Source organism: Triticum aestivum, chromosome 1B (assembly GCF_018294505.1).
Source record: "Triticum aestivum cultivar Chinese Spring chromosome 1B, IWGSC CS RefSeq v2.1, whole genome shotgun sequence".
NCBI lineage: Eukaryota > Viridiplantae > Streptophyta > Magnoliopsida > Poales > Poaceae > Triticum > Triticum aestivum.
Genome location: NC_057795.1, coordinates 661,199,910 through 661,220,270, shown reverse-complemented (window position 1 = coordinate 661,220,270; position 20,361 = coordinate 661,199,910). Strand labels below are relative to the sequence as shown.

Below are 20,361 nucleotides of genomic sequence, written 5' to 3'. Positions count from 1 at the left end.
GTCCGTTTAGGTCGGCCCGTGCGGCAGGTGCGGCAGCCCGTGCCGCCACAGCCGCAGGCGGCAACCTTGGCTCAACAGGTTTTTTTTCGTCTGTGCGTCTGCTGCAACGAAACGGACTGGAGTGGTGGGCCCAGCCGCCACGCTGTGAGGCGGCAGCTACTGCTGCTGCAGGACGGATGCTGTAGTGCATTAACTGAGCTGACTCCAATTCTCGAACGTCCCGTCGCGGCACATGCATGTAGCATGCAGCTTGGCTTCCGTCCACCCATATGCGTGCCTGCATGGTGTTGAGGCACTGACAGAAGCGCACGTAGCGGCTGCCGCCTAGGGCCGTGGCGGCAAGCCCACCTGGCCTGTTGCGGACGCGGCTCGTCTGACGTACGGCCCACACACTGACGTGTGAGCCCGAACCCACCCGTCAATGGCCCAACGGTAGGGGGCCGTACGTCAGGGGATCTGGCTCCGGCTGGGTGCCGGGCAGCAGCAGTAGCTGCCGCGGCAGGGCCAACCACTTCCATCCGTTCCGTTGCAGCTGGCGCGCATACTGAAAAACTTGTTAAGCCGGGGCTGCCGCCTGCTCCTGTGGCAGCAGGGGCTGCCGTCGGCGCCTGTGGCGGCGGGTGCCATGTGTTGGCTGTCGCACCTGCCGTCAATTTATTTTAGCGGTTGTCTTTTCTGACAATTCAACTCGGTAGGTGGTTTTTTTGAACAAAAAATCAATATAAGCGACAAAAAAGAGACAAAACTGCATGCGCTTGCCTTGGCTGGTTGGAGTGGGAATTACGCACCGTCAATGGCTAGCCGAGTCGTACAAGATTTCCAACAAGGACGCAGCAAACAACCTATCCGGACTCTAATATGATCACTTTCCTGAACGAATTTAGCTACCAAACACTAGCACACGATCGAATCGAATAAAACACTAGCACTACTACACAGCTTGAAGCCAACTCCAACACGTACGTTGACACCCTATTACTACTTGGCAGTCAAGACTATTGGTCGTCAAAAAAAAGTAGTCAAGATTTATATTGCTAATATCTTCCGCCGCCGGCGACCGTCGTCTTCGCCGCGGCAACTCAACCTCCTCCACAGGTTCGTGCCCAGCTCTCCTCTCTCTCCCCCTTGGTGCGTGCTCCCTGACCCTGATCGTTCCCTGGTTTTGCACCCATCTAAACCCTAGCTAGCAGATCCACTTAAGACCAAGATATACTCCATTATATCCTAACTAATTGGCCAATCAACGTCGTTATTCAGCCCATGATTCTCCTGGTTCGTAGCAAGCGTATGCACCCCGAGAGATCTGAAGAGAAAAAAAGATTAATGAATAGTTTGTTGAGAAACCACAAGGGTTCCTAATAAAGAGAGTAATGAATCGTTTGTTGAGATCTCGTCCATGGAAGTTATTTCTCGCTGCTGCATGAGGCCTCGTGGTTCACAATTGAGACCGACAGTGCTCTCCATTGCACCTTCTCCTTCCAAACATGCAGGCCGTGCCATGGGCGTAAGGGCGCTGGCCGACGGCTCGCCGTATGTTGTCCATAGCTAGAACATTAGAGAAGGGTTTTTTTTTTCTTCATATTTTTCCATTATGTACTCTGTAGTCCAGTTATGTTCGTCAACCAAACTAATTCAGTAATCGTCCATAACTGCATGGACTGCCGTTGTGATCTCATTACGTTTACTTGCGTGTCACCTTTTGTTAAACCGAACAGCTCCTATAAAGGGGGTGGGCAATCGATGTGTGTCGGGTGGCTCTAGAATACTACTGGGTTACTATCTTACATATACTAGATCGATAATCCCTCTGTAAACTAATAAGAGTGTTTAGATCACTATTTTAGTTATTTAAACGTTCTTATATTAATTTACGGAGGGAGTACATGTGAAATACAGTAATTTTCCACGTACACAATCAAAACCTATGTAGGATGGAGGTATTGAATGAATTCCATAGTAACATATTGTCAATTTACCATGGTCCAAAAATGATTTGTATTGTATTTTGACATTGCCAATTTTTGCCTTTCAGTATTCTGCCATGCAAAGATGGATTCAATTAAGGTGATTGCTGCTGTTAGTCTAACTGATGATCTTTTGGTGGAAATCCTCTCTCGGGTGCCCTTCAAGTCTTTCTGCCGTTTCAAATGTGTCTGCAAGGCTTGGCTTGCCCTTGCCTCTGATCCACACTACCAATGGAAACTGCCGAAAATTCCCACTGGTCTTTTTCACGGACGCAAGGATTCATCTGTTGCCCAACTTGTTAGCCTATCACCAAATGATGAGGAAATTAATGGAGCTCTTACATTCTTGCCGCGCCATGAGCACTTAGAATTTGTGGATTGTTGCAATGGCCTAGCTCTTTGTAACTACAAGAGCAGTTACATTTGTCCAGAAGCTTGCCGCTTCATTGTGTGTAACCCCGCAACACAGGAGTGGAGGTCACTTCCTGATATTCACATTGGCCGAGTTGACTTCGCATGTGATGCTTTTTTGGCCTTCGATCCATCATGGTCGGCACAATTCCATGTATTTAAGTTTGATGGTGTTCGGGAACTCGATATGAGTAAACTTCAGGTGTTCTCGTCTGCTCCATGGAGTCCTTTTATAGACATTTGTAGTCCACACCGCTTTATAGGAGGAGTGTTGTACGTGCACACAGGCGGGGATGACATTCTGGGGTTGGAGGTAATGGGTTCTGGCAAACCACCCCGTCATTTTACTGTGAAGTTGCCGCACGGCCATTCGGATCTCGTATCCGGTTGTTTTGGTCAATCATCAGGGTTCTTGCAGTGTGCACTTCCAGAGGAGAGCGGTCATACAGTTGCAGTTTTCAATCTTGATACTTGTGATTCCTACAAATGGTCTTTGAAGTATCGTCTTAGTATGGGCAATCCATTTGGAAAGGGCGAGTTGCTTCACGGTGGTGCTGAGGGTTGGTTCCGTTGGTGTGATTATCAGATTGCCGCTCTTGATTCGGAAAGAAAGGCTCTCTTCCTTGTTGACAAGGTTCAAATGAAGCTTTTTTCGTACAACATCACCACTGGGAAACTTAGCAAGATCAAAGATGGTTGTCGTACAGACTACCTTTATTATGTGGCATGCTACTCAAAACTTCCGGTTCTCTCCTCCTTGGATCATAGACAAGAAACTTGTTAATTATTCAGGTTCTAGCTGACAAGAAACTTGTTAAGGTTGTGGGTGTTTGTGTCTGTTTTACTTGCAATACAAAGGATTTGGTTGGTAACATGGTGTAGACATCAATTGTGTCGCAGATGAGCTTAACTGGCTAAGGACCATTCTAATTTATGCAACTTGTTGTTCTTATATATGGTTAAGCACACCTTCTGAATGTTCTTACCAGAATGTTAGGGATTGGAGATTGTAACTTTTTTTTCAACTTTGTGCTTACATGCTTTGCTTTGGGAAGGAAATTAAGGTAATCTGTGAGGAAAAGAGATGGGCAATGTGGAGAATGCACTGGCACTCCTCATTCTTGTGTCCAATGTGGACAATTTTTTGACACGTGCACACACATGTTTCGTTCATATCTGTACAGTTTCACACTTGTGCATAGGTCACAGATGCTCTTATCAAAAATGTTAACAGTGCGAGGAAAGCATTTGTTTCCTTTTGGGTTTCAGGAGGAAAAGAATGTACTTTTAGTGCCCTTTTGAAGAGATAAGCAGTGTGGGGAATTGACTCACACTATTTATTCCTGTGCCCAATATATTTCATATCCTTTTATCACGGGAAGTTGTACTAAAGCTGCGACAATTCCAAATCTTGCATTTCTCCTTTACTCGTCAAAGGCCTCGTAGTGTTATTCCCATGATTCATGTGGGCTATCTGCTCTTTATTGTAGGCTGTGAAGTTCCCAGGAGATACATAGGGTAAGATCTATGACCAGGCAGCATATGGATCCGGGGGAGTAGCATATTTTATTTACATTAACTTCCACACTTACACATAGATTTTACTACATATATTTACAATTTCAAGGATAATTTTACCTTCACACTTACATGTGCTGTTGAGCACTGTTGTCTTTTTTCCATTCTCTGCTCATAATGGCCGAGTATTGTAACTTGTGTGTGCCACCAAGTCACACAGTGACTCCGTGGCCCAATGGATAAGGCGCTGGTCTACGAAACCAGAGATTCTGGGTTCGATCCCCAGCGGAGTCGCTCCTCCTTTTTCTCGTTTTTTTCCCAAATCAAACTTCATTCTGGGCCCACCTCCTGACAGATTTTGTTACATTATCATAGCTGAATCTCACGGTAAAAAAAATCTTATTCCATCGCCGCTTTTCACCAAATCGTCATGGAAATGAAATGTGCACGCCAAAAAAGAGCGCAAAACCATACATACATGCATATGCCATCTCTCTCGTGTATGAATGAGCTATAGCTATAATGCAAAACACAGGAGGCACAGAGTTTCATTCACAAGACAGTAAAAAAAAAATACCGTTTGCAAGATCATTGCAAATTGTACACCGCGTTGATAAAAAAAATCTCAATTGGCATAATAACTGCACAAGCTCTGGACAAACATCATTTTGCCAGTTTTAGAATAAATACACAACTAGCTGTCCTTACGATACTGCAAGTGGTCGTTTGTTTACCGGTAAAAAAATCGATTATGTGTGGACTCGAAGAACAAAGAATATACATATAGATGGATACAGAACACAATCTTCATGAGAAAAGGTATGGACACCAGTTGCATCTTCTTTACATAGCAAACAAAGTGGAGTGCTGCCATTGTTTGATGAATGAATGATGATAATATTATCGCTCGCCTTCTTCCATCAAAGGGCATTACAACTTGTGGGCACGGGGCCGGTTCGTGAACACCCGGCCGTTGCTTCTCACAAAGTGTGTGATACCGATACAAAGACCAGCCCAGAGAAGTGACAGCAATAAGTGACGAGCATCATGCCGAGCTGCAGCAAAGAGAGAGAGAGAGATTGCAATTGAGTTATATGCATTCCATGCATTCTCCACGTTGACATCTATCCATGGTACAATCAACCAGGGCAACTGGGGCTGCAGCTGAGTTATATGCATACATGTTCCATCAAGGGATATAAACATGTCATTTTTTGTTACAATCACCCGGCAAAACCGAGTCACAAACTTGCAAACTGATACAGATAGCCATAACTGTGATGATACCAAGTACATAACGGATGCTACAGAAGCATACACTGGAGCTTTGATAGTTTGATACACACTTGAAACATACATCAATCTAGATTTTATGTATTATTACGGGTATTATTTGTGAGTAGAAAACAAAATCAAGGATGTCTACAATAATATTAATGTATGTAAGTTAAGGTTGAAAATATGTCCGAGTGGCACAGTTGGAAGTATTAAACCCCACCAGGCATACTGTAATAACAGCATGACTCTTCTTCTATTAATCCATTGAAATATGAAAAGAACTACAAGAAACTTGCCCAAAGTGGATTTTGGCAAAATGTACTAGTTTTAACTAGCATAATACAATTATTTAGGGGTAAAACTTGCGCGTCCAGCACCCAAAGAGTTCTCAAAAAACAGACTTCAAAAGTTTCTGCTTGAAAGAATGCAAGCAAATCATAGCGAGCACTAGTTAACATAATTATCAGAAGCAGCCAAGCATAACATAACAAGCACTAGTTGACAGAATGCAAGCAAATCATAGCAAGCATATATTTCAGGTTTTCAGCAGATTGAGAAATCTTACCATGTCTCAGGGACATCATCATGAACATAAAAGCTCCGGAAACCAATGCAAAAGCAAGGCGGGCGGACTGTAAAAGAAGAATAGCACAAGTGAGAGATCTTTTCTATTCGGAAAAGAGATGAAACCCGTCTCTATCCATTCTAGTTGTGTACCATACATAACTATATGCTGAAGTGAGTACTACTAAGTGTCTGCAATCATGTTCCTAGTAACAGCACACCCACAAGGCCAGGTACATATCAGAAATATTCCAGAGCTGACCTATACTAGAATACTAAATAAGCATTTCCATTTTCCAATGAACAACTTCACAATCTGACTGGTAAGAACAGAAAGCAATAGTAAAACTGTACTCACCGCATAGCTCTCTACAAATCCTGCTTTTGCTGGAGGTGCCATGTCTCGACTAACAGATGTGATGTAACGTCCTTGAAGAAGATCCATGGCATCCTATAAAGGACAACCAATAAATAGACAAATAAACAATGGGGCACTTGCATCCTAGTTCAGTTTTTTTACTGGAAGTAAGTTAAACAAATGTTGCCCGCTAGATTTTGGAAACCTAAGCAACACAAAATTACGGAGGATCCTTTTTTTGGCCAACAAGGCCCTCTTCAAACGTAATAGTCCATTTATAGTACATTTTCCTCATGTGTCAAACAGATTTCATGATATGTAATTAGTTGCATTCGCACTATTCAATGAACAACTAAATGTCACCATAAGCTACCAATTGTTTGATGTTTGGGCACCATCAAGATGACGAATCGACAAAGTCTCAATCATGAATTTACTTGGCTACTGACATAGCGACATACTCACGAGTCTCACATGCATAAAAGGTCAGCTGCATACCTGCTTCGTCCCATCTGCGAAGTTGTTGAAGTAGTATCTAGCAAGTGAATACTGGAGATCATTGAAAATTCCCTGGGCACTTCGCTTCCCATATCTTGTAGACAAAAATAATGATTGTAAAATACACTATGTTTCAGCAGAAGTGTCCAAATAAACAATAAAATGAGCTTAAATAAGTAGCATTAATATAGGAGAGTTCCAAGAACAGAAGCATATCACTTCAACGATAGTTATCTGTTATCTTAGGCCCATTTTCTCTGATAGGTATTGACATTAACAAAGAGACACTACCCAACCACAATGATGGGGACTTTGCACCACAGATCAGTAAAATATATCTTTGCAGTTGCTCGTTATCTCGGTGAAAGTGGTATGGACTATAGAGATTTGCTGTGGTTCAGCTGTGAACACAATCAAGGTGGTGAAAATACTAATATTCCTATTTGCAATGCAAAACTGAGAGTAGTTCCCAGGCTTTCTGGAAAAGGGATGAACTAAGACTAGCAATAGATGTAAATATAATGCACTTCCAATAAGAACATGCAAATTGTGTTGTATAGAAATTACCGAACAAAGTCTCCCTTCAAAGCAGGAGTTCCAGAGTACTGAATACTTATTGCATCTCCATGATTGGCCCACACTGGAAAATGATTCTTCCATTTCAGCAACACGGTTCAAATATACAAAAGCATGGGAGACATACAAATGAGAAAAACACAGGCTAGTAAATATGAACATAATACTCACAAACTTTGTAGCTTGCATCAAAAGCTGGATACTTGGTTATTGTATCGTTAACACCGAAAACTCCTATTTGTTGAAGTTGGCTCTCCAGAATTCTTCTCGCAATCATGCTCTGTTTTGTCATAGTAGAGATTATCAGCAAAGTTCAGACATACGGATGAGAATTGAACATTCGACAGACGGAAGAGAATATAAAACAAAAGAAAGAACGGTAGTAACAGACTAATAATCCATGACAAAAGAATTTATACCAAGATAGAAGTAAATAACAGACTAATAACTCCGCCTATGTCTTCTAGGCATAGCCGGTCCCAAGTCCGGGTAAAGGAGGAGGGTTGTGATAGGCTTGGCGAGCCAATGTAAAAACTAGCCAGTCCCATGGGTATGAAACCCATTTGAGCGAGAGTAGTATTAGGATGGGTGACCTCCTGGGAAGTCCTCGTGAAAGGGTTTCATATCTAAGGGTTGTGATAGGCTTGGCGAGCCAACGTAAAAACTAAGCCAGTCTTTTGGGTATGAAACCCATTTGGGCGAGAATAGTACTAGGATGGGTGACCTCCTGGGAAGTCCTCGTGAAAGGGTTTTTATCTAGCCTACCCCAACTTGTTTGGGATAAAAGGCTTCGTAAGTAAGTAAGTATAGAAGTAAATATAATGCCTGGTTATCCATGATCATGAGTTAAGCAGGGTGACCCTGTCATGCAGTTAACTGCGCCACAGAGATAGGGGCAAGGGATTTGTCTACCGAACATGTTGAGCCTTGGAGATGAGAAATATTAGTGATAACATAGCCTCATTATATATATGACTCTCCTCCTAACAATTCTTGACAGAATCAATCTTAATATAAACTGGGTATGATAAATATATCAAACAGTTAATTTGTATCCTGGGTAACTAATTACACTATTTAGGGAAATAGATTACTTGATTGGAAAGAACCATCCTAATTCTCGACGCAGGGCCACTACTGCAGAATTGTGAGTGACTTGGTACTGGCCATCCCTGGCGTGGAGCAGCAGCAACCTTAGCAAGCTCAGTTCGCCTGCCCTCAATGTAGACTAGGGAATACCAACTATTGTCTCCTTGTGTGATTTATCTCTTGTCTTTTACTTTGCGCTTTGCATTTCTAGAATCGCATTGTCTGCTTGCTTGTAACCCTAGGATAGCCTCGACCTAGTATCCTAGAAAAAGGGTGTTGATGCACCATGCATTTAGCAAATAACAGATTATGAAGGCATCAAATGGCACAAAACTAATTTTCTCGAGTTTTTCGCACAAAAAAACTTGTTAGAAGGTTTTAGAGATCTTCTATTCCCACCCCCATCGCTCATATTGTCATCCTTGATCCTACATATTGGACTCTATAAGTTGTTTGCTAAACTATAGCCCATGTAAAAATAATGTCAGTCGTGCCAAGTGAATTAATTAAAGTGTTATCGGATTACAAAACCTGTTGTTAAAATTGAGATTCATACGAAAGGAAATAAAAAATGTACTTGAAATTGGAAAGATGTACCTGAGTTACATTGGTACGATCTAAACAATCAATACAATTATTTCTGACAGTGCCGAGCTGCTCCTGAATTTTCTCGCCTTTCTCGTTCAACAGGAAGTACCTTTAGCACAACATTGTTAGCAATACGCCAATACCATGAGAAGGAAAGATACCATCGAAGGATATAAGAATCTCTGATATAAAGCACAAGGGAACATAATAGATGGATGTACTTAAAACCACACAAATTGGTCTTCACTTTTCTTCCTAAGACGAAGAAAACTCAAACAGCTACACAGGACAGTACTAAGAGTACAACTGTAGACATGCTTCAATTTTCATGTTCTGCCAGGAATTCCGTTTTACCAAAAACAGCATATATTAGCTCTCTTGAGGCAGATGCACTAGTGCCTTAAAGGCTCCAACCAATACCCAAACCTTAGAAGTGGAGTCAAAAAATAAGTTGTTTGCTAACAAGATGACTGGGGGTATGATGGTATCGTTTTTTATGTTATAATGTAAATAATCAAGCACCACAAATAGGTTATGTCACTTTAGTAGCAAGCAAAGCTGACCGATTAACAATTACCATTAGGCTAGTAAGTACAAAAAGAAATAGTAGAGCCCTGGTCCCCGACTTGAATATTAGCTGTACAAATCTTGGAACACCTCAAGGAGCAAGCAGATCATATCAACCCTATTCCTGCTTTAAGATTGGTGTAATTTTCAAGGGAATGAGCATAGATCAATCTCTCTATGGTTAAGAGATTGCCTGATTGCAGAAAAAAGAGAAAAAACATATCAACTATTAAGAGAGTGTAATTTTCAAGGAACACCTCAAGGAGCAAGCAGATCATATCAAAGCCTTTCAGTCCCAAACAAGAGGAAAAAACATACAATAATAGAAAAGTAAAACCAAAGTTAAATGTACAAAAGTGATTGGTAGTATGTCATGGAAGATGGAACACAAAATACTATATCTTCTGGCAACATACTTGTGTTTCTTCAGGTAATCCTCAATTTGCTCATACAACTGTGAGAGGCGCTCAAAGTGAACATGGCCACAAATACGATGGAAGTCAAAATGCACATATCTGCAGAAGACAAGCTTAGATACGCATTTAGCTACTAAGACGCGATGTGATAACTCTACAGTAGATAGAAACAGCAAAATAAAGCATTACCTTACATCTTCACTGAGAATTGGTTCGATAGATTTTGCATATCTTTCATGGAGTCGGCCTTCACCACCTTGCTGAATATAGCCATACAGGAAAAAGAGAGGTGCAAGATGAATATTACATGGAAAACATAATAAAGTTAACAAACCAGACTCATTAGGAAAGAATGTGCTACTCATGCTCTGTCGAAAAGGAAAATCTGTCAATAATCACTTCATCAAATATTATTTTTTACTAATCTGCAACATAAGCTGAACAGATAATTTAATTCCATGTCAAGGAATAAATCATACCAGAGAAAGAAATAGCACACACATTTACAAGTGACTGAGAATCATCGATCATTAAAATAAAGAATTTGAATCTAATTTTGTACATTTGACACCTTTAACCGGGAGCAGAAGCAATGTGTGATGGCATTTTCTGAAGCAAATATATCTTAGTTTGAACAGAACACTGGTTGAGCTAGAAGGCCGAGAGCACAGTACTTACTGTATTGACAAGATCAACAGCCAAGACAGCTCCATATTTCTTTTGTAAGTCTTTGAAGTGCCTCTCAAGTACACTAGGCTGAAGACACATAGAAAGAAGTCCGAGACAAATTAAGAGGAAAGAAAATAGTAAACGCAGCTTGGATTGCTGATCAGTGTCAACAAAACAAAGCATAAGTTGAGAGGGTTAACCGCTTCCTCTTGTCTAACAACGTCGAAGCTAGGTTTGTATGTCAAATCAACAATCTGCTCCCACAAGAATGGCATAGAACCTCGAACCTACAGAAAACATAATTTGTTAATGTTTGGAGGTGATTAAAGTATTTTAGGAACCAAGAACCAACAAACGAGATTACTAGCACATATACTGAAAGAATGGGTAATAGGCTGTCTGTATGTATGAAGAAACTTACTTGTACATAGGATGCTGTATACCCTTTTGATTGCATTATCTGCTCTGATTCAACAAAGTTTGCAGCATAACCCTCTGAATCAGCTCCTCGTCTCCACATACGAGTACCTTCATTTATATAATAGCTTCATGAAGTGTTGTTCAATCATAGGGCATTGAGTTTCTCGAGAACAAGAAATCAGGATATAACATTATAATAAAAATGTGTACATATAGTAAAATGTATATCAGTAGCATTGATTGAAGGAAACTTGTGAATAATCTTATTTTGATGTCTCATAAACCTCACCTATCCTCCCTGTGCACCTACGTGCTATCAGGGTCACATTTACCTTCTCTGACCCAACTTCTGCCTGGATATTCTCAAAACCTGATATTTAGTTAAGTTGCAGTAACTCACATTATAGGGCTCATTGAGTTTCACATAGAAATATATCATCTTATATATCTGGCCGTGACAAGTGTAAATGACATGCAAGACAAGGATACTGCCTTGAATGACTGGCAATAAATACTGGTCCAGCTGTCAATGGAAAAAGGCAGGAATCAAATACTCTGCATATATTGGTTATACCTACTTTAAAACTGAAAAAACAAATAAACGGAAAAACTTATCTTACTTTGTTCTCAATTAGAGGTTCCAACAAGTAGCTGTTCCACAGAAATCTCGGCTCTGCCTGAAAGAATAATGTTCATTAATCTGTGAAAGAATAGTTATACTGATAGCTGAAAATGCAGCTGGCGGGACGTAACAAAGATGGCCTGGTACTGGTGTTCCATATACAAGTAAGTGATAAGCAACAAAGCTTCACATATTACGAGGAAAGGGGGGAGGGGGGATCAGGCCCTCCATGTGTAAGCACACTGTACAACTAGAAATGACAAGGAATCAAACCTGTCTCCAAAGAGGACGTGATTTGAACTCGTCATCTACATCATACAGACTCTGTGAACTGGAATAGCAGGGACAAAGATATGATGTCAATTACAGTGAGAACATAAGAATAAAAGTAACTAAAACATGTCAGCATGTCTGTATCATAAACATGAAGAGAGAGGGAGAAAATGCCTTCTTCGTTTACAAGTTAAATGGCTTGACCCTAATACACAAGTGCAGCTGGCATGTTTTGTAAATAAGATACTCACTTAAGTGTTAAGTTGATATCGTAGGAGAAGTAGAGGCCCATGGTCTTCTCAGCAGCATCCAGGAGTTCGGAAATTTCAGATTCCATTTTTTTCTGCTAATAGTTAATTGGGATGTTCAATAGATGGAATATAGGTGGAAATAATATTAACTGGGAGCAAATAAGCATTGTTAGACCTGCTCGGAAGAAGTGGTAAGTGAGTCATTGCAGCGAAGGACTTTCAGTCCTGTAACTTTGAAAATTGCATGCCCCAGGTATGATCCCACACAATCACGGTCAGTGATCACAAAAAAATACGATCCAACTGCAAGTTTGAGCACTCCTATCACACCATAAACTGTTTGAACTTTAGGATTTGTGGAGGGGCTACGTGGTGGCAACTCTTCAACTAAATTCATTGATCCACTGGCCCGGCTAACTGACAAATATAAGTCAGCAAGACCATCAATTGGTTCAAATATATAACGGTCTGCAAACTCCCAGAGTCTCAGTCTTGTGTGGAGTTTACATGACGGGTTTGCATCCTTTGCTGCATCCATGATGGGATACCCTGAAATAGAGATCAAATACCATCCACGGTAAGTATAGTGAAGCAGCCATATGTGATATGACAAGGGATACAAATAAAAATGTTAATATATTCAACAGACCACAATGTGACCATACACTTAAATAATGAGGAATTGAGGATGCATTAAGAAACCCCATACAAGTCATGGGGTTGTAATAAAGCAACTACTTCTGTGCTAAACACCCCCAACAGCCATTGATTGTCTCAACAACGATACTCCTGGTGTTACCTATTCACTAAATTTCAACAGAAAGCGTGAATTGTTTTTCTAACGCTGGCATTGAAATAGTAGCCTAAGATGCCAAAGATGGTGATTTACTTTGTAGTTTTTCTGTTATACTTCCTACAACTTTTTTTTTCATGAGCATGACTAGCAACATAGGCTTTGTATGTTAGTGTTAGCATTAACTGATTTTTTCAGACCACATAAAAATTTCAGTTTCAATTTAACGATAGAAGTCAAGAGTTTGATCAAAGTTTTGCAACCATAAAATACTTGTGAGGTGGTGCTTAGAATTAAAAAAAAGTCATGAGGGCGTATATGGAACTAAGATTTCTACTAAAATACTCCCTCTGTTCCAAATAGAACAACATTGTTTTTTACCTTTCAGTCTTCAGTATGCAACATGGACAATTACTAATTTTTTTATGAACATATAAGGAAAAGATTGTGCTGCCAAAGTAATTTTCATGGCAAATGTAATGACGCCATTCCCACCTGGCCTGAACTTTATTTCTACTAATTACTCCCTCCGTCCGGAAATACTTGTCATCAAAATGGACAAAAAGAGATGTATTTAGAACTAAAACACATCTAGATACATCCTCTTTTATCTATTTTGATGACAAGTATTTTCGGACGGAGGGAGTAGCTATCAAAGATAGAGAAGTTTGGCTGCATCGTTTCTTTTGGATTGAAGACAATAACCAATATTATCATGAGAGCAAGCCCCTTGTAATGCTGAAACCCACCCAAGCACAAGCAGCAAGCCAGCAGCCAAAACATATAAACTGAACCTTGGGCATGGACAAGCGTAAGCGGGCCGAGCAAGCGGCCTGCGCCGCGCCAGGGAAAACGAGCTTTGGAAGCCATGGGGCGAGCACAACAACTCTGCTGCGAAGCAAGCCATCTTCTAGCGCCCTTCACCCTGCCAGTCAAGCGGCGATTTGCGCAGGGGGGCGGAAGGGCGTAGAGAGCGCGGCCTGCGGCCATCGACGCCTAGGCACGCGGGCGGTGCTGGAGATCTCGGGCCATGGGGGATCTGGCTGTCCGTGCGGCGTGGCCCTGCCTGCCTATAGGCTGATTCCGGATCAGGATCGGGCGGGCAAGCTGAGAATCATCAGAAGAAGGTGGGTGATAAACTTTGTGGCGTGGGGTACTGTAACCGGGATCCAGGCACGGCCGAGCTCAAGCTCTGGCAAGGGGCTCCTCGGATCTAGTCAGGCGCAGGCAGCAGGCACGTCGCCGGCCGACTAAAAGGTTGATGCTTGAGCTGAAGAAGCAAGGTAAATCACGGCGAGAGCAAAAGGGAATCTGAGCTGCCGACTGACTGACCTTTTCGGCCGGCGCGCGCGAGTCGGCTGGGAGATGGGGGCGAGCGGCGGAGCGACGCCGGGGGCGGCAGGGCAGGGACCGACCGGCGGCGTCGGTGATGCGGATGGTGCCCTCGTGTCTCGCTCCTCCGCGGTTTTGCAGACCAGGACCAGGGGCGGACGCACGTTGACTCCCCACCGGATTTTTCACTTTGATAGGAAAGCGGATTCACAGTTACTATATGAGACCATGTTTGTGTCGGTTTTGATCTAGATTCAGCGGATTCAGCTTCACTAGCAATGCTGGTTCGAAATTGTTGTTTGTTTTAGATTCCAGATCCAACTTCACAGTTACTATATAATTATGCAATTCTCTCTCTCTTTCTATAGGTCGTCTATAAGGTTTTTTCCGTTCCAATTTTTTGTTTGTGTGCAATTTCAATGTTAGAAACAATGTTAGTTTTAACAATTTTATGTGTATAAATTAACCGGCTTAGGGGACTAGGCCAGTTCAAATATTTTCTTTCATAATAACATGTAGATTTTAGTATGGAACTTTATACTTGCAGGTAAAATTGGCTAGTTCGGACCAGTGCACTTAAATTTGATTCAGATCATCTACTCTACATGGTCCCCAGTACACTCGCAATGTTGGTTGTAGAGTTAAAATGGCAGATTTCATGTGGTAATTTCCGAGTTGTTTTGGTGTATGTATGCTTTGAGTCCAAATGATTAGTCTTCTCAGTTTAATGTTAAGAAGTTGATAAAATTGACTCAGTCTTATCGAAGTGACTTTGATGATACAATGGTTCTTGAGCGTGCACTTTATCTCTGTTTTGATGGTGTCACCCATGATACAAGGTTTGTTAGCTTGTAAAAATATCTATGATTTGGAATAAAGTGAAGGTGACTACAAAGACGCATCATTCTTATCCTTTAGTCTATAGACTTGCAAAACTATTAATAACTCTGCGTCGGAGGGTGATCTCCAGACACCGGGGATCAATGATACCCCGTATTTGTTAGTTCGGCCTGGGGCTAAAACACCAAGTCAATCAACTCTCAAAGACAAGCAAGGAAAGCATGAACACATAAGGGTTTAAATACAGGAGTTTGGTTCTTTTCTTTCTGTATCAGAATGCGCCATAGAGACCGAGCCTTCCGATTGATCGAACCAGCCAACTAAGGGTCCATTCACTTCTGTAGTACATCCGAATCAGATCTAGGCAAGAAAGACCAGAATTCTGAGCTCTCCCCCTTTTCAAGTAAGAGCGAAAACCCGCAGTCGTGGGTTATATATAGGTGTCTTAAATAGAGTTATCTCCCGTAAGCCCACGACAGGGGATACATGCCCCTAAAGGTGCATCGACCCTGGCCACACTCTTTCTTAGGCTTGACGAGTAAATCGAAAAGGGGTGCCAAGATCTACTGAGTTTCCTATCCATCTCTAGAAGCATTCATTCCATCTCTGGTTCTTCTCTCTTTTCCAGATCGGTAATAAAAGGACTAGGAACATGTACTAAGTTGACCAAAAGGTCCCGATTCAAGATAAATTCATGAGGAAGTGGTATTTCTATAGGATCCACCCTAGCGTCAAGAAAATGGTTACGTTTTCTAGGATAATGACCACCACGTGCGTTTCATGGCTCAAAACGAAGTGGGTAAGACCAAGTGTTCTTTAAACAAAACTCTCAGTGCACACTTTAGAGCACGGTCTTCCTTTAAGTCCTTCACGCGCAATGAAAGCTCCTTGGTTATACTCCGCTCTTCGCCTCCTGTTGTTCCGTTCTATTCTTTTGGCTCGACCAAGTAGATAGAAAAGTGGGACCAGCACAATGAGCAAGCCGTGTGAAAACCCACTTCTTCTTTTTTCTGATTCTGTAACAAGTTGTGTGAATTGAGGTTCTACCGGGAAGCCATGGCCGAGAGGGGATGGGGCTACATTCTTATCTAAAGCCATCTTTTCCTTCATCGAAGCCCACTAGTTGACAGCAGGGAGCAAGGGTGAAGCCTTTGATGCAGGTTGAGCTCTCATCTCCTTCTCCGTCCTATCATCAGCGAATCTAAACTATGGTTCCTTCACTTATAGAAGAACAATAAGAATCCGGATCCTCCGATATGATTTGTACCCTGCTAGTAGGGAGGGGGGCATGAGTTAACCGAACATGATAGGGCACCGATCCACGTGTAACCAAGCAAGGGCGTACATGTGGATGTTCCCTACATGTATGTACAGTTACATGGATAATTTTGCTTTTGCACTTGGATATAGTGCTGAGCACTGTTACCTTTCTTCATTCCCTGCTTATGTTGCAGACCTAGTTCACTAGTAGTGCAAATTCACCATCAATGACTCCGTGGCCCAATGGATAAGGCGCTGGTCTACGAAACCAGAGATTCTGGGTTCGATCCCCAGCGGAGTCGCTCCTCCTTTTTTTTTGCGTTTTTCCTTTTCTTCTTCCTTACTTTTGCCCCTAAAGCTTCTGTACCCATGATAAATAATCCATGAAAGTTCCCAAATCCTGCTGATTATGAGACCTGGTGTATGTACCTTCCTGATCCATCGCTCAAAATGCTTCAAACATACCGTGACAGAACCATTTCTATTTCATATATATCCTCTGATCCGAAAGATGCTGCAGTGGTAAAGGTGCTGCCTTGTGACCATGAGGTCATGGGTTCAAGTCCTGGAAACAGCCTCTTACAGAAATGTAAGGAAAGGCTGCGTACTATAGACCCAAAGTGGTCGGACCCTTCCCTGGACCCTGTGCAAGCGGGAGCTACATGCACCAGGTTGCCCTCTGATCCGAAAGAATCTTATGGTTTTGCTGCTCTCCAGAGTGCCCAGCTCACGACACAGCGAAGGCAACAATGCCTTAGCATTACAGTTTTGCTTATTCATTCTCATCATGGGCCCTTGCATCTGATGAAGTTACAGGAAGAACTCGCCCACTGTATCCGGGTTCAGTTCGTTGTTTTTCAGCGGGCAGCACTGAACGGCGCGCATTTTATTCGGGGCGAAAAGAAGACGGCTCCACAATTTACACGTGCGTGTGTGCGTGTGTTCGGGCGACATGAACACATGCCCTACAATTACTTTGTGTGCGCGAGAGAGCCTCTCTATCGGCGCCGGTTGCCGGTGGCGATCTCCCAGGCTCGCAGCACGTGGTCCACGATCTCCTCCACGCCGACCCCGTGTTTCACCTGCACCAGCGATGCACAGAGCAGAATGAGTTCATGGCATTACGATTATTACAAGAACGAGAGAACTGCGCAAGTGTGCGTGTGTGTGTGCGTGCGTGAGCGTGTGTATGGTCTGATGTTGAACCTGGGCGAACACAAAGGGCCCTCCTTCCCGCATCCGAAGGGCGTCCCGCTCCATCACGGCTAGGTCAGCTCCAACCGCGGAGGCCAGGTCCGTCTTGTTTATGACCTGAGTTTGGAGTGAATGATCCGAGTTGGTGAAACCGGTGGGTGCGTCTCAAACAGGTGACAAGATAGATAGATCAGTTTGACAGTGCAGGTTTGCATTGTGGTTAGGAACACACCAAAAGATCTGCCTGGGTTATACCAGGGCCACCTTTTCTTGGTATCTTGTCCCCACCAGACACATCTATGATGTAGATTATGTAGTCTGCTAGCTCCCTGCTGAAGTTGGCTGCCAGGTTATCTGCACACAAGATGCACAAACAGTAGCTTTCTTATTTCCTGATCAGTGATCATATGGACTTGATCATAAAATGGCAGAAGTTGGGCCATGAGGATACTATTCAGCCACCCAATATCCAGAAGCAAAGGGATCGTGAGATGTTCAGCTAATGCCAAGAAACAACGATATAGCTTGAGAAAAATCAACGGCTCACGCAACATGTTCCTAGACAATATTACGGAAAAAGATACAGGTTTCACTCAAAAAAAAAGCTACAGGACATTTTCCAAACAGTCAACTGACAACACTAAGCCTGTCTAAACATACACGATGATTGTGAGATTCAACAGGGACAATACCTCCTCCAGATTCACAGAGCAGCAAATCAGCCTTGTACAAGTTGGAGAGCTCCTCCAGAGGGCCCAGATTTATGCTGATGTCCTCCCGTATAGCTGCATGAGGGCAGCCTCCAGTTTCAACGGCACGTATACGCTCTTCAGGAAGAGCTCCATGCTTGACCAAGAATTCTCCATCCTCTTTTGTGAATATATCATTCGTGACCTGCACATAATAAGAAGCAAAGAAAGAGAAATCCTAAGTATGCAATTTAAGCTGATGGTGGGGGCAAGGTTTAGTGTTCGGAAAGTTATCATAAAAATGCAAGTAAATTATCTTTCAGTGTCCAGCCATAACGGAAGATTGATATTAGCAAGCAATTTTTTAATTGACATGAATCACTGGAACTGCGGCCAGCAAGATACTTACTTTATGAATTAACACATGGAGAAAGAGAAAACCTAAGGTGTACTGTAATTCAAGCATACATGGCAGAGACTATCAAGCATACATAGTGGAGACTGTTGGTATCTGTGTTTCAGAAGAATATCGGTGCAATGTCAAGTAACTACATTTCAATGTCCGCTCACTGAAAATATTGGCAATCAAGCTTTGCTTTCAGCTGAACTATTGTAAATGTGGAAGCGAGACACTTATTTTATGAATCAACTGTTTGCAGTTCAGAGACAGGAGCAACTGAATATATTTTCAAATGGTATGATGGTGAAAGTGTGCTCAAAGATGTGACAAGCGGTGTATTCAATCTGGAAAAGTACACCTTGAGAGAATCAGAGGTTAGAACCATGGTGCATACCGCTGCAAGGCTATATTTGTCACGCAGGGAAGTGCAGAGTGCTAACATCAGGGCAGTCTTCCTGCACAAGGCAGAACAGGCAGAAGATTGTGGGGATCATGTCACTTCATCATTTCATAGTTGCTGTCATATGAAATTAGAAACCCTTGCTTCACCACATGAGGTTATTTTGTCAACACGAAAACGCTATGCGCAAATTCCTTCGAATTAACCAGATCTCCCAAACTCTCTTCTGAATTCCAAAATGCTAGGATGGTATATACTGTGGTAGGGAAACATAACCCCAGAATAACTCCAACATTTCACAACAGATTTGTGGTCCAAGGAACATTTTTCAGCGGCTAAATGTGTGTAGTACATGCATCCACAATTATCTCCAAAGATCAAAGATCAATAGGCTACAGCTGACATCTGCACCGACGGTACGCGGGAAACACAGGCAGATTCAGAGGTAAATGCAGCAGAGACGGCTCCTATCTCGCCGGACAGCACAACACAACGGCCAGCCCGCCACCTAAGCAACCGGAGGAGAAAAGCCGGGCGTACCCGGTGCCGACGGGGCCGCCGATGCCGACGGTGAAGGCGCGGTCGGCGAAGCTGCGGGAGTCGAGCGGCGGCGCGCGCTTGGAGAAGTCCCCGGCGGAGTAGATGGGCTCGTGGGAGTGCGGCGCCAGGCCGTCGTGGGAGTGCCACACGCGCCCGTCCTCGCCGACCCACAACCCCGCCCCCGCCCCCGCCCCCGCCCCCTTCCCGGCGGTCGCGGCGGCGGCATCCCTGCAAGCGCAAAGCAAAGCAGAACAGGCGCTGGTTTAGTCGGCTGCACGGACGGCGAGAAGGGGGGCGAGGCAGGGAAGGCGGAGGCGGGTAAACGCACCCGTGATGGTGGTCGTCGTCGTGGGAGCGGCCGCCGTGGTGGTGGTGGTGGTGGTGATCCTGGGACGCCATGGACGGAATCCAAACTTGGGAGAGTGGGAGGATAAGAGTTTGATTCCGCTGGTTGGTTGACCTTGTGGGATTCTCACCTCAAGAGGAGGAATGGAGGATGACGCTACTAGATTCGTTTGGTGACGTGTTTTTTCGGTTTCCTTTTTGTTGCTGGGAGATCGGAGAGACGTTAAAACTAAATTTTAAAAAAAATAATCACCGTCTTCAGAGATTCAGTACTTCTTTTTGAAAACAAATATAGGTACACTGATTCGGATCTAAGATCCAACAAAATACAAAGTAACTCATATGATTAAGAACTACAATGGAGTCTCTTGGAAACACCTTCTTCGCTGTATCAATCTCTATTAAAAGAAATAATTCAGAGACTTCGATAAAAATGCTATAATTGGACTGGAGCAACGATGTTGTCACTCTTTCATCCGCACAAACATTACCAACGATGATTTTTG

The 20,361-nt window shown here is 43.0% G+C and overlaps 2 protein-coding genes and 2 non-coding genes across 5 annotated transcripts; 2 read left to right on the top strand and 2 right to left on the bottom strand.

Moving 5' to 3' along the window:
- The first annotated feature begins 4,114 nt into the window (after positions 1-4,114).
- Positions 4,115-4,187, top strand: TRNAR-ACG (transfer RNA arginine (anticodon ACG)). Its single transcript has one exon. It is a non-coding gene; the product is annotated as a tRNA-Arg (tRNA).
- Positions 4,188-4,503: 316 nt separating this feature from the next.
- Positions 4,504-14,478, bottom strand: LOC123146170 (phosphoinositide phosphatase SAC7). Of its 2 annotated transcripts, none has more exons than XM_044565769.1 (19): positions 14,188-14,478; positions 12,238-12,611; positions 12,063-12,154; positions 11,812-11,869; positions 11,537-11,593; positions 11,406-11,439; positions 11,206-11,286; positions 10,918-11,024; positions 10,697-10,783; positions 10,506-10,583; positions 10,017-10,087; positions 9,828-9,926; positions 8,854-8,953; positions 7,339-7,447; positions 7,159-7,231; positions 6,592-6,685; positions 6,094-6,186; positions 5,737-5,803; positions 4,504-4,948 (listed from the first exon to the last, which is right to left on the bottom strand). In XM_044565769.1, exons 2-19 carry the CDS (start codon positions 12,598-12,600, stop codon positions 4,824-4,826), a joined length of 1,788 nt encoding a protein of 595 aa, XP_044421704.1. In that variant the 5' UTR covers positions 12,601-12,611; positions 14,188-14,478; the 3' UTR covers positions 4,504-4,823. The 2 variants fall into 2 exon arrangements, with proteins under 2 accessions (XP_044421704.1, XP_044421696.1); XM_044565761.1 differs by lacking the exon at positions 14,188-14,478 and adding an exon at positions 13,650-14,033.
- A 2,038-nt stretch (positions 14,479-16,516) lies between these two features.
- Positions 16,517-16,589, top strand: TRNAR-ACG (transfer RNA arginine (anticodon ACG)). Its single transcript has one exon. It is a non-coding gene; the product is annotated as a tRNA-Arg (tRNA).
- Positions 16,590-17,026: 437 nt separating this feature from the next.
- Positions 17,027-20,008, bottom strand: LOC123146162 (urease accessory protein G). The gene is made up of 7 exons (XM_044565751.1): positions 19,839-20,008; positions 19,511-19,738; positions 18,965-19,025; positions 18,174-18,375; positions 17,714-17,835; positions 17,494-17,598; positions 17,027-17,369 (listed from the first exon to the last, which is right to left on the bottom strand). Exons 1-7 carry the CDS (start codon positions 19,907-19,909, stop codon positions 17,286-17,288), a joined length of 873 nt encoding a protein of 290 aa, XP_044421686.1. The 5' UTR covers positions 19,910-20,008; the 3' UTR covers positions 17,027-17,285.
- Between the last annotated feature and the right edge of the window lie 353 nt (positions 20,009-20,361).